The sequence below is a fragment of the Exserohilum turcica genome, assembly GCF_000359705.1.
Source record: "Exserohilum turcica Et28A unplaced genomic scaffold SETTUscaffold_2, whole genome shotgun sequence".
In the NCBI taxonomy this organism is placed as follows: domain Eukaryota; kingdom Fungi; phylum Ascomycota; class Dothideomycetes; order Pleosporales; family Pleosporaceae; genus Exserohilum; species Exserohilum turcicum.
In genome coordinates, this window is record NW_007360025.1 from 554,470 (window position 1) to 566,157 (window position 11,688).

An 11,688-nucleotide genomic window follows, 5' to 3' on the forward strand; every position below is an offset into this window, starting at 1 on the left:
AAATGGCTCTCGCCTCAGTGAGCGTCAGCAGAAACAACTGGAGCGAGAGGTCGTGTTAGACCAGCGCGCTGCCCGCGCTCGCGAGGCCGAAGAGCGCCGCAAAGCCGCAAAGAAGAGGCGCGAGGAGAAAGAAGCAAAGGAGGCGGCGGCAAGGAAGCAGCTTGGTGTCGGGCTGGCAACGCAGCTGATTGGATATAGCCACACGCAGGCGCAGCTCAAGAGCGGAATGGAAGCATTCCTAGGATTGGCCAAGAAGAAAGAGGAAGAGAAGCGTAGGAAGGAGTTAGAGTTCACAAAGAGGTTTGAAGAAATCATGGAGAAGGTTGAAAAGGAGCCGTGGGATGATGACGACGAGGACATGGCGGCTGAGTTGCCTGAGCTGAAACCGTCGCTGGGAGAGCAGTGGCCGGATGACGACTTAGACGATGATTCTCTCCTGGAGGCACACGATCTAGTCATGTCAGATTCAGTTGAAGAGCCTCCAGTCGCTGTACAGCCCTGCCAAGCGCCCGTCAATCACACTGCGCTTGCTCCGTCCATCGCTCCGATTCCACCAAAGCCTATTCCCGCCAAAGACGACCCTGACTTCACCCGCACTCACGGCCCCGTTAACAAAGTAGTCGAGGCTATACTTGACAAGTTACCTGCGCCTGTGATAGAACTTCTCTCCCAAGATGTCTCATTGAAAATCCCCGACTGGGATCCTGCCTTAGGGTTACTGCATAAACTAAATCCCGTTGGGCTACCACCCCATCGCCTACGCCTCAAAGTTGGCTGTGTTGTAACTCTGCTTAGAGATTTGAACACAAGCAGCCAAGTATCAAAAAGCCAACATCTTCGTGTTCTGCGATCTGAGAATGATCGATTGGAGTGTCTTGTCTTAGATGGACAGTTGGAAGGTACCAAAACGTTCCTCACCCGGATGCCCTTCTCCGCCAAATACAAGAACCTGGACCGGCATCCTTTCCAGCGCTTGCAGTTTGCTATCCGTGTCGCAACCGACTATGCACCATCTAAAGTGCCTCGGGAGACATCGCAAGTTGGATTCAAGTTACCGTCCGTTCCAGGTCGAGTACCGCCTGCAGCTTTTCCGAAGAAACCGACTCTCCCCATTACAAATGCAAAGCCTCGAGCGAATCCGATTCCAGAATTCAAGCTTCCTACACTTCCAGCGTCGAAGTCGAGTTCTCCTGATCCGTCGAGGGATATGTCGGCCACGAAAGCATCTTCGTTGATGTCTTCATCAGTGGATTGCTGGGATGACTTTCTCGAAAGCAGTACACAAATATCGCGTCAACTTGCTTCTGAAGGAACTGCCAAAGTTGTCGAGTCTGAGAATGCATCTAGCGTTGCGCCACTCACGATGGCCAATGGCCTCTCGCCAGTGTCTACGCAAGACCTAGACTTTTCTCTCGATGACCTGGATGAAGAGCCGGAACATGCTGTCTCTGACGCACCAAAGGCACCAACGAAGTCTATCCCAGCGAAGACGTTACCAACGTACAAGCAGACTGAGGAGGTGCCCACATTACCACCCGCAAGACCAATACTCGGGCCATCAAAACGCGAAAACATTGCAATGACGCGGACACCAGCACGCTCTTCTGCATCCATGGATAGTAGCAGGCCCGTACTGTCCACAAAGAAAATAGCCGGCAGGTGCTTGAACCCGGGTCCTTTTGCCACAGGCCTTGACATTGAACTTGCAAAGCTCAGAGCTTCGCAACTACCCAAATCAATGTCCGGACACGGCGCAAAGCGAAGAGCCACTGCAGCCCCATCTAAGGTTCAAGGGCCAACGAAAAGGCAGTGCACGGTTGACTTGTACCCAGCCTTATCTTCGACGACGGCTACTGTGACAGTAGCCAAATTCACGTTTGATGACTTTCTCTTGTCAACTCAACAAGTGGCCTCTTTCTTCGACGATGACGACATTTGAGCTTTGGGTCACCGCCGGTAGCGGTATAAATAATGACTTGGACGTGTTCAATTTACGTCACGATGAGTAGGTGGTCTGGGCCCTGGATATGATACCCTTTTCTCTCTCCTTCTGATGATAGATTACGCAATAGCATCGCACAGTTCTTCTACTATTACTTGGTCTGATACAGGAAAGAAGCGTACGACCACTATAATACTCCCTCAAATTCCTCAGGCTTCAATCCCCACTTCTTGCACAACTCTCTATACCTCTCGGTATATCCTTTCGCCTTCTCTCTAAACTCACTCGCAGTCTTCATCTGATCGCGCCCAACCTGATGCCTATGTGCCGAATCCGGTCCATCGGCGACCCTCACGAAGCGCGCATACGTCCAGATTTCGGGTAAAGGTGTATGTTGGGTTAATCCCTGGCCACCATATATCTGCATGGCTTCATCGATGACTTTGAGCAGGGCATTGGGCACCATGATTTTACTCTGCGCAATAGCGTATCTACCCGCCTTGTTGCCCTGGAGATCCATGGTATCAGCCGCGTTGAGCACAACCAGGCGCATTGCATCAATTGTCATGCGCATATCAGCAATGCGCTCAATGTTGCTGTCAAACTCGCCGATGAACTTGCCCCGCGGCTTCTTGCGCGGCTCCATGCACCGCACGAGCGCGAGTTCAAACGCGCGTTCGGCCTGCCCGATCAGCCGCATGCAGTGGTGGATGCGCCCGGGACCCAGTCTCCCCTGTGCGATTTCAAAAGCGCGTCCAGGCCCCATGATGATGTTTTCTCGCGGCACCCGCACGTTTTCGTAGACGTATTCGCCGTGGCCTTCCGGCGCCCAGTCGTAGCCCATGATACTCAAGTTCCGGATCTGCTTGAGCCCAGGGCTGTTCGCCGGCACCACAAGCGTCGTGTGTCTGTTCCATGCATTCGGATTCGTCGGATCCGAGCAGCCCATGAGGATGAAGAGCTGCATTTCCGGGTTGTATTGGCAATTGCCGTAGAGTTTGCGGCCGTTGATTATGACTTCGTTTTCGGTAATGTCCATCTTGATGCCGACTTGGGTGGCGTCTGAGGAGGCTACGTCGGGTTCCGTCATGCTGTAGGCGGAAGACATGTCGCCGTTCATCAGCGGGTACAGCCATTTTTCCTTCTGTGCTGGTGTGCAGTATTTGGCTAGCAGTTCAATGTTGCCTGTTTCCGGGCGTGGCAGTTCATCGTCTACCTAGCAAGTCAGCCATGCCGCTTGTAGATGCGGAAGACGATCGAGAAAGCTTCACCTGCGCGGCCCAGTACACTTTCCCCATTATCTCGGCGCAGCAAGAGTACTCCAAATTCGTCAATCCGGGACTCTCAACAAAGTGGTTGGGCAAAAACAAGTTCCAGAGCCCTTGGGCTTTGGCTTTCTTGCGCAGCTCGTGGATGATGGCGGGTGTTTCCCATCTTGTCTTGCTTTGACTGAGCTGCGCTTTGTATATGCGCTCAGCGGGTATACACTCATTCTCAACCCAGTCGTACACTTGGTGTATTTTCGAGATTGCAATCGGACGCAGCTTGGCCTTGACCCACGGCGGTATGCGTGAAAAGACCGGGTGAGTATTGATGTCGATGTCCATGGTGGATATGAGCAAGGGTGGTGCGAACAGGATCCCAGGTGCGAGTACGTGACGGAATACGTGAATGATACTGACGACAACAAGACAGTCAAGTCATGGGATGCATGACTATGACCATAATGACTCGCATGCCGACAGACGCGTTAGCGATCCGCGTCGTCTCTCGAGCCGAGGCGACGTCTGGAGTTCCCGTGGGGGGCCGGAGTTGTTTAAGCGTGTGGAGGAATGGCGCCCCACTCCAGCCCACACGACGGGGATACGGAGGCTGCTCATTCTGGCCTCGTGCATGACGACAACGCTCAGTGTAACGATTGTTGCGTTACAGGCATCATGCATCTTTCGACGAAACCCCCAATGGACCTCATTGCGCGACAACACAATACCCAATTCAAGTAAAAATGACTGACGAGGGATTTGCGAAGCCATGGCTGGAGGTTTGTACGAAATAAACCATCTAAAGTTGCATTCGATAACACTCCATATGTTAGTTCGAAAAGGAATTCGGCGAGCGTATGCTCTTGGAGCCGCCACTCGCAAACATGAAGCAGCAATTTGTGGGGTACGGCGGCTTAATGGCATCGAAATACACTTTTCCTGCGCCTGATGCCTCGGTCAAAACAGAAGATACCGCAACTGATAAAGGGACAAAAGTCCGCATATATACGCCTGATGGCTACATAGGAGGCCGGCCGGTTTGCATGTATTATCACGGCGGAGGCTGGGCCATGGGCGACATCAACGGTGAAGATGGGTTTAGCAGAGCCGTTACAAAGGCCGGTGGCATTGTCGTTGTGTCTGTGGAGTACGGGCTTGCGCCTGAAAATGCGCATCCAGGGTTGATGGATGAATGTTTCTACGCTTTGCAATGGGCCTTGCAGCACTCGCAGCGACTGAACACCGCGCAAAGCAAGTTTCTCACTGCTGGAGTTTCGGCTGGGGGGCAGATTGCGTTTGGAACGGCGCTGAGGGCTGTGGACGAGGGACTCGGAGATCAACTTGTTGGTGTACTGGGTATAATACCTGCTACTGTGCATCCAGATGGGGTACCGGCCGAATTGAAGGCGAGGTATACGGCCATGGAGAGATACGACCGGCTCACTCTCAATACGGCACGGGCAATGAGAGAGTTTTGGGGTAAGTTGAGCGTTGAATTTTCAGTATTAAATATACTGATAATAAGACAGACGCCTTTGGAGCACCGCCAACTGATCCGTATGCTTCACCTCTTTTACATCCGCGAATCAAGGATCTCAAGCGCGTGTATATGGCTGTTGCTGGACTTGATACATTGAGAGTTGATGGTGTGTTGATGAAGGAGAAGCTGGATCAGGCAGGGTACGTATTGAAAGCCCTTCTTATGAAGTCGGTTTGCTGATCTCCCTCAAGTGTACCCAATCAATTCGACATGTATGAAGGCTATCCGCACTTCTTCATGGCTTGGCCATCGACAAAGCTGGATGAGCCGAAGCAGCAGTTCTTCAGCAAAATGGCAGAAGGAGTGAAATTCTTGCTAGCCTAGATATCCATATATCTGATTGTTGCTAAAACAATGCAGTAACATCAGCGACTCCATATAGCTGGAAAGCAATGCTTCCTTGATCTGTGGCAATGCAAATACAGGTTTTCCACAATTAATATATCACATGCACCACCTCTTGACACATCAATAGCGGGTTCAGCCACACTGCTATGCGAGAGCATTCGTACAACTTCAAACCCCGCTTTCTACTTCCCCCGCACCTTGGCCAGCTGCATGCTTCCATCCAACCATGTCGATCCTGCATTTCCGGTTCAAGACTATACACACGCACAGCCAGGCCACGCTATTCCAAGTCAGTGCAATGACTCGGACTACCATCCCCGACTCGTGTACTATTTGTAGCATAAATGTCTGATTACGTGGATGAGACACAAAGGGCATGATTGAAAGTACCATTATATAAACCATCACAGTGCTCAACGCAACAAGAGCCCAACCACTAGAAGATCAAGGAAGCCAGTTGCAACCATGAAAGCCGGCCAATGGGATCCGTAAGTCTCTCTCGCAACACGCTAGGTATATCAACCATCTGAGCGCTAAGCGGTATCCCAGGAAACAACGAAAAGTCGTGATCAACGACGTCCCGAAACCAGAACCACAACCCCACCAATTCCTCGTGAAAATCCACTCTGCATCGCTATGCCACTCAGACCTCGGCATGAACCTGCGCCCAGACTCCGACCGCCCCGTGACCATTGGCCACGAGGGTGTCGGCCACATTGAGTCGATGGGCGCAGAAGCTTCAGACCACGGTTTCGCCATCGGCGATGCAATCGGCTTCAACTACATCACCGGATGCTGCTTCACATGTGGCGGCTGCCAGGTCCACAATCTACAGTGCGAGACAGGGAACCAGAAGGTGCAGGGTTTCGGGGTCGACGGCTTCTTCGCAGAGTACGCGGTTGTCGAATGGCAGAATGCAGTCAAGTTGCCTGCGAACCTGGAGATGAGGAGGGCGGCGCCCTTGTTTTGTGCGGGCATCACGGCGTTTCATAGTGTGGATAGTTGCGAGTTGGAGCCGGGTATGTGGTTGGCGGTTGTGGGGTGTGGTGGGTTGGGTCAGTATGCTGTGCAGTATGCTAAAGCGGTATGTTTTGTTTCTCACCGTATTTCGTTTTGTTCCTCTCTCCTCCAGTCAAAGCGTGAGAATGGGGAGTTCATTCATACTGACTTGACGGGACGACAGATGGGCATCAAAACCATTGCCCTCGACATCAACGACTCTCAGCTCGCCATGGCGAAGAAACTCGGTGCAGATGCCACTTTCAACTCCAAAACCAACACAAACTACATCGAAGACATCAAGAAACTCACCGATGGGAAAGGATGCCATGCAGCCGCCGTCTACTCTGGTTCCAATATCGCGTATGCCGGTGCGCCCAACCTCTTGCGTGCAGGGGGTTTGCTCATGGTTATCGGGATTGCGCCAAAAGGCCTGGATTTCATCAACACGTTTGACTTGACGACGGGGAGGTATAGAATCAAGGCTGATAGCACGGGGATTCCGCAGAGGATGCAGAAGGCGGTGGATTTTACGGGCAAGCATGGAATTCAGCCTGAGGTGGAGTATCGCACGCTGGAGGACTTGCCGCGGATGGTAGAGGAGATGCAGCAAGGAAAGGCTGAGAAGAGGCAAGTTGTTGTATTTTGAGGCCATGGTAGATGGACTAGATGCATTCGGAGTCTTGGATACCAGGTGTGGATCTAATCATGCAGTTGTAAGTGCAAGCCTTGCTCATGTGCTAGACTGGTAACATATCAATTAATACACTTGCGGGTTCTGAAGCTCATGTAAAAAACTTCACGCTGTCGCGGGTAATTAATGACTCTACAACAATCTAGAGTCGAGCCCTCTTCATGTTCTCCGCGTCCCTCTTAGCCCACTGCTTGACAACCTTCCGCACAATCTTGCCCGAGGGCAACTTGGGAACCTCATCTACAAATACAATGCCGCCCACAAGTTGCTTATGCTTAGCTACTTTGGCATTCATGTGCTTGTGAATGTCTTCGACAGTGATCCTGCCCTTGTACTCGTCCTTGAGCGCGACATACGCTCGAGGCCATTCCTGGTCGTCAATCGTGATGCCGACAGCAGCTGCATCGGCAATGGGATCGAATTGGAGTAATGCAGCTTCGAGTTCTGCCGGCGCAACTTGCAGTGCGTTGACTTTGATAAGTTCCTAGGCTGTGTTAGTATGTTGTCTTGGTAAAACACTGCTTCTGGGGGGCTAAGTTACCTTTTTGCGGTCCACAATCCAGAACCGTCCGTTTCTTACAATGGCAACGTCGCCGGTTCTTAGCCATCCATCAGGGGATAGTGCTTCTCTTGTGGCTTCGGGATTCTGCCAGTATCGCAAAAACACGTTTGGACCACGCACGTAAAGCTCGCCGGGCTCGCCATCGGATACCTCGTTGCCCTCGTCGTCCAGAAGCTTGCTTTGGCAGTTTGGCATGATTTCGCCTATACTTCCAGAACTGTTTTGTGTCAGTAGTTTCGAAAAAAGATTTTCAGGCTCAACTCACTCATCCTTTGTGCCGCCTGTGACCATAATCAGTCCGCAGGTTACTTCTGACATTCCCCAGCCTTGGGTGATTTCACATCCTAGCTTTTTAGTAATGTCATTTTGAAGTTCCTTGGACAGCGGTGCTCCGCCGCACAAGATATCTGTGAGACTGCTGAGATCATAATTCGCAGTCTCCGGTCTCTTGCTCAACATGACCATGATCGGAGGGGCCACTTGGAGGTGCGTTATCCTGTGAGTTTGGATGACCCGGAGGAAATCAGGGTACTCGAATTTCTTCATAGTGTAACATGGTACCTGAAGCTTTTGAGCCATGCCAATGTAGAGCTGGCCATACGCATGGTATTGAGGGAGAAATCCAACCCATTTCTCAACAGGTCGTGTGTGAGCCTTCCAGGGTTTGTTGTGATATCGGATGAAGATGGTTTGCTCCCAATTTGCGATTAAATTGTGGTGACTGACCTCGACGCCCTTGGGAAGCCCGGTGGTGCCAGAAGAATAGTTCAATGTGGCAGTGGTGGTAGTTGATTCATGTTCTGATAGTTTGGGGAAATTGTACGTATTTGCTTCTGGCGCCAGCGCATCTCTCCAGTCTCGGCAACCTTCAGCCGGCGCACATGGCTCATCCGAGAAAAGAAAGATACGGCCTTCTGGAAGACATGCGGCCTTTCCAGCCTTTACCGCTACTTTGACTAGGCTGGGATGCGCGAGAATTACCTGAGCTTTGGTGTTGGTGATCTGATGTACCATTTCTAAGAGCGGTCAGTAAGTACTTCCTTCTGCTTTATTTGTCGCACAATCCATACCCTCGTGAGTGTAGACTGGGTTCGCGCCAGAGAAGATGCGCTTGGATCCCACAATTCCAAGATATGCAACGGGAATGAAGACATTGTTGGGGGAAAATATAAGAATAACTTCTCCAGGCTGGCTCACGGTTTCGAGGCCTGCCGCCAATCGCTTGGACCATTGTAGCAATGCACGTGGAGTGAGGTACTGTTGTGTGTTTTTCGAATCAATCCAAATTGGCGTGTCAGATGGAACTTTTCCAGGCGGAAACAGATAGTCCACGATGTTGCATTTGGGGATATCCAAGTTGGGGAAAGGCGAGGACAGAGGCATGGTGCGTAGGAGTACGGAATGCGCACGGTCAATCAGGACGAGCAAGTTGGAGATTGTCCGGCGATCAATGGATAGATCAAAGGAATGAAAGAGAGTATGTACATCAACAAATTGAGTCGCGCTCCAGCAATGGACGATTTGCTTAGGCTTACGATAGCCATCTCACCGCCAATCAAAGGAGTATTGTGCGGGGTTCCACGGGCCGTGGTCCTTGTTCCGAGGATGTCGCCTGGATATCCGGATCCAAGCCCCCCCAGGTACATGCGCAACTCATTCAAGATACTGTACATAGGTGGTCAGTGCTTGCAACTGTTCAGCGGATGCAACACCCCACCAAAATTGGTGCTCCACCAAAGATGAGGCTATAGAGCCCCATACAAAAGCTATTATCACGAGATTTTCTGGTGGAGTATTGAGCAAGTAGTAATATATATTTCCGTCTATATATATTTCGCTGGTAACTTTATATTGCGGCCGCGGGTGGTGGTTTTGGTGGAGGGCTTGGCGGGCGGTGGTGCAACTCTATCACCACTCTCGCAGCCTACCACACGACGACGTTTTGCTATTTTTGTATTCTGCGACAATAAAGCCTTTTATTTAAGTGTACTTTACTTATTGTAAGATTTTTTTATTATTATAGCAAGCTAATCTTATTCTTTTTAGGCGCACGCGGTAGCAAGTTGTGTAGCCTTAGCCGTTTGTTCCTTCTCGCAGGCAACTTTTGCAATTTCCTGCGCCTATTTTACCTTTATAGCTATTTGTTTTTTATACTAGGTAGTGGCTTCTTGTATCTCTTTTCTCTCTTTTTTTAGAGTTTTTTCTGCCTCTTCTTTTTAGTGTTGTACAGCCTAACGCGCTTAAGCTTCCTGTACCGCCTAAGGGCTCTACACTACCGCTAGACTCTAGTACTCTTAGTGTTGTTAAAGGTTAAGAACTTTATTATGCTTTAGCCTTTATTTTTTAGTAGCAATTTTACTACGAAGTTTGTTAATCTTAACGTAGAGAAGCTTGTTATTAACCTGCAGAGAATGTAGAGCCTAGCGGAGCTCTTTAGCTGCAGCTATCAACCTATCTAGTACCACAACGTCAAATAATCTTAACAGCGTACGCTAGCTATCTCTATCTTCTACCTCTTTACTTTTTAAGTTGTTATCTTGTTATAATATAGTAGTTTTAAACTATTTAAGTATAACTTTAGAATTGTAGGGATAAAGCCTAGTAGCTGCAAAACTGCTTAAAATATTATTAGTAGTAAAGGTAGATATATACGCCACCTAAAATAGGTGGAGGAAATTACTTTTCTACATTTAGAGCAATGCTTAGCTATAGCGTATAAACTCTAATAGCTCTTTAGAGTACGCTGCTAATAGCGGCCTATACAACACTACGTTAAGAGACTGTAGAGTATAGGTGGCGTAGGGTGGAAATATTAAAAGTATTATTTAATAGAAGTAATAATATTTAATAAATTCAGGTAAGACGTGGCTACTATAGCTATTAAAGATAAGCATCTGGTAATCGCGTTTAGCTTTCGCCTTTATTTAATAATTAAAAATCTATTTAAGCTATGCTAAGCCTAGGTTGTTATTCCTTTATCTAGATAGACTTATAGAGAAGAAAACGTAGTATTTTCTAACCTCTAGGTCGCATACCTAGCTATTATAAAGTCTAACCTTACTTTTATAAATAACGTAAGGATCTAAAGCGCTTTTATTAGCATAAATGTTATAGGTGAGAGAGGCCTAACTAACGAGTATGCATTCACCTATTGTATAGAACAAGAAAGATATAGAAAAGAACTATCTAGAGGGCCCTCTTTTTATAGTTATTACTTATATAAACGCTTAGACCTTTAGTCTTCCTCTTTACTTAAGGTTATTTATACGTAGCTAACTACGTTATTTAGTTACGTAACTAAAGTTATGTAGTTTACTACTATGTAACCTATAGGTTCTACCTCTCTAGCGTAGCCCTTTATAATACTCCCCTTCTTTACCTTATTTAATATCACGTGCGTATCTCTTAGTCTTCTTTTTCTTTTTTTCTATCTATTTACTATTACATATTTAGTGTCTTATATGGTTAAGGTAAAGGCAAATAGTAAAGGTAAGAAAGAGTTAGGCAATAGTGCTATATAGCAAACGCTATCTAGTAAGCATAAATACTCTTCTTCCCCTACTTACTACTTATTTCCTCTATCTTTTTAGCTTTAACTTTTCTCTTATTATAGTTACTTTCTTAAGTCTTCTTATATAATAGCTAATTATAAGATATAGGCTAATAGCTAGGTTAACGCCTTACGTTTCTGCACAAATAGTAGAGTTAACAACACTATTCAGTAGGCAACTACTTAAATCTTTAATATTACTTATTAGTTGCTTACTTATATAACGCTAGGTGCTCTTTAAGCTATAGCGTCTATTATTATTAGATAGGTTAACCTTAATAACTACTAGGTTTAGTATATTTTTAACGTATAAGTTGCTAAAGAGATTTACTAAGTGTTTGCTACTACTTCTATAAGTGTTACTTCCTTATTATACATCTAAATTAGCTAACTAGTATAGCCTAAGCTTTGCTAGGTCTTTAATATATTATACTATCTAAGAGGGCTGTTGCTATATAATGCTACCTTTAGTCCTAGCCTTAGCGGTTATTTGCCTATTGTCGCCTATACAACGCTCTATGCTTATTAAATCTTAGGTAGCTAACTCTTATACCTTAAGGCCTTCCTTATCTATTTACGTAGCGCCCTTAATGCTATATTTTATAATAACTATACGCTAGTCTTAGATAAGGCGAAGGAGTTTATAGCCTTTGCTAGTTGTGTCTCTATCTATAGAGAGTAGGGGGGTGTGTGTAGCAATTGCATCTAGCAAGACTATAGCGCTTGTTGTTTAGCAGGAGGAGGGGATAGTTTATCTATCTATACGCTAGCTAAGCGTTGTCTTTTAGGCA

General features: G+C 47.7%; 4 protein-coding genes across 4 annotated transcripts; 2 read left to right on the top strand and 2 right to left on the bottom strand.

Moving 5' to 3' along the window:
• Positions 1 to 2,129: 2,129 nt before the first annotated feature.
• Positions 2,130 to 3,549, bottom strand: SETTUDRAFT_153458 (uncharacterized protein; the record flags this gene model as incomplete). The annotated part of the gene is made up of 2 exons (XM_008027097.1): positions 2,130 to 3,158; positions 3,214 to 3,549. 2 exons carry the CDS (start codon positions 3,547 to 3,549, stop codon positions 2,130 to 2,132), a joined length of 1,365 nt encoding a protein of 454 aa, XP_008025288.1.
• A 398-nt stretch (positions 3,550 to 3,947) lies between these two features.
• Positions 3,948 to 5,068, top strand: SETTUDRAFT_89322 (uncharacterized protein; the record flags this gene model as incomplete). Its single annotated transcript, XM_008027098.1, has 4 exons — positions 3,948 to 3,983; positions 4,038 to 4,683; positions 4,734 to 4,884; positions 4,936 to 5,068. The coding sequence occupies 4 exons, from the start codon at positions 3,948 to 3,950 to the stop codon at positions 5,066 to 5,068; spliced, it is 966 nt and encodes a 321-aa protein (XP_008025289.1).
• Positions 5,069 to 5,557: 489 nt separating this feature from the next.
• SETTUDRAFT_153460 (uncharacterized protein) lies at positions 5,558 to 6,740 on the top strand (the record flags this gene model as incomplete). The annotated part of the gene is made up of 3 exons (XM_008027099.1): positions 5,558 to 5,580; positions 5,642 to 6,176; positions 6,276 to 6,740. 3 exons carry the CDS (start codon positions 5,558 to 5,560, stop codon positions 6,738 to 6,740), a joined length of 1,023 nt encoding a protein of 340 aa, XP_008025290.1.
• Positions 6,741 to 6,927: 187 nt separating this feature from the next.
• On the bottom strand, positions 6,928 to 8,730 carry SETTUDRAFT_88726 (uncharacterized protein; the record flags this gene model as incomplete). Its single annotated transcript, XM_008027100.1, has 4 exons — positions 6,928 to 7,269; positions 7,327 to 7,564; positions 7,613 to 8,363; positions 8,418 to 8,730. The coding sequence occupies 4 exons, from the start codon at positions 8,728 to 8,730 to the stop codon at positions 6,928 to 6,930; spliced, it is 1,644 nt and encodes a 547-aa protein (XP_008025291.1).
• Positions 8,731 to 11,688: the final 2,958 nt, after the last annotated feature.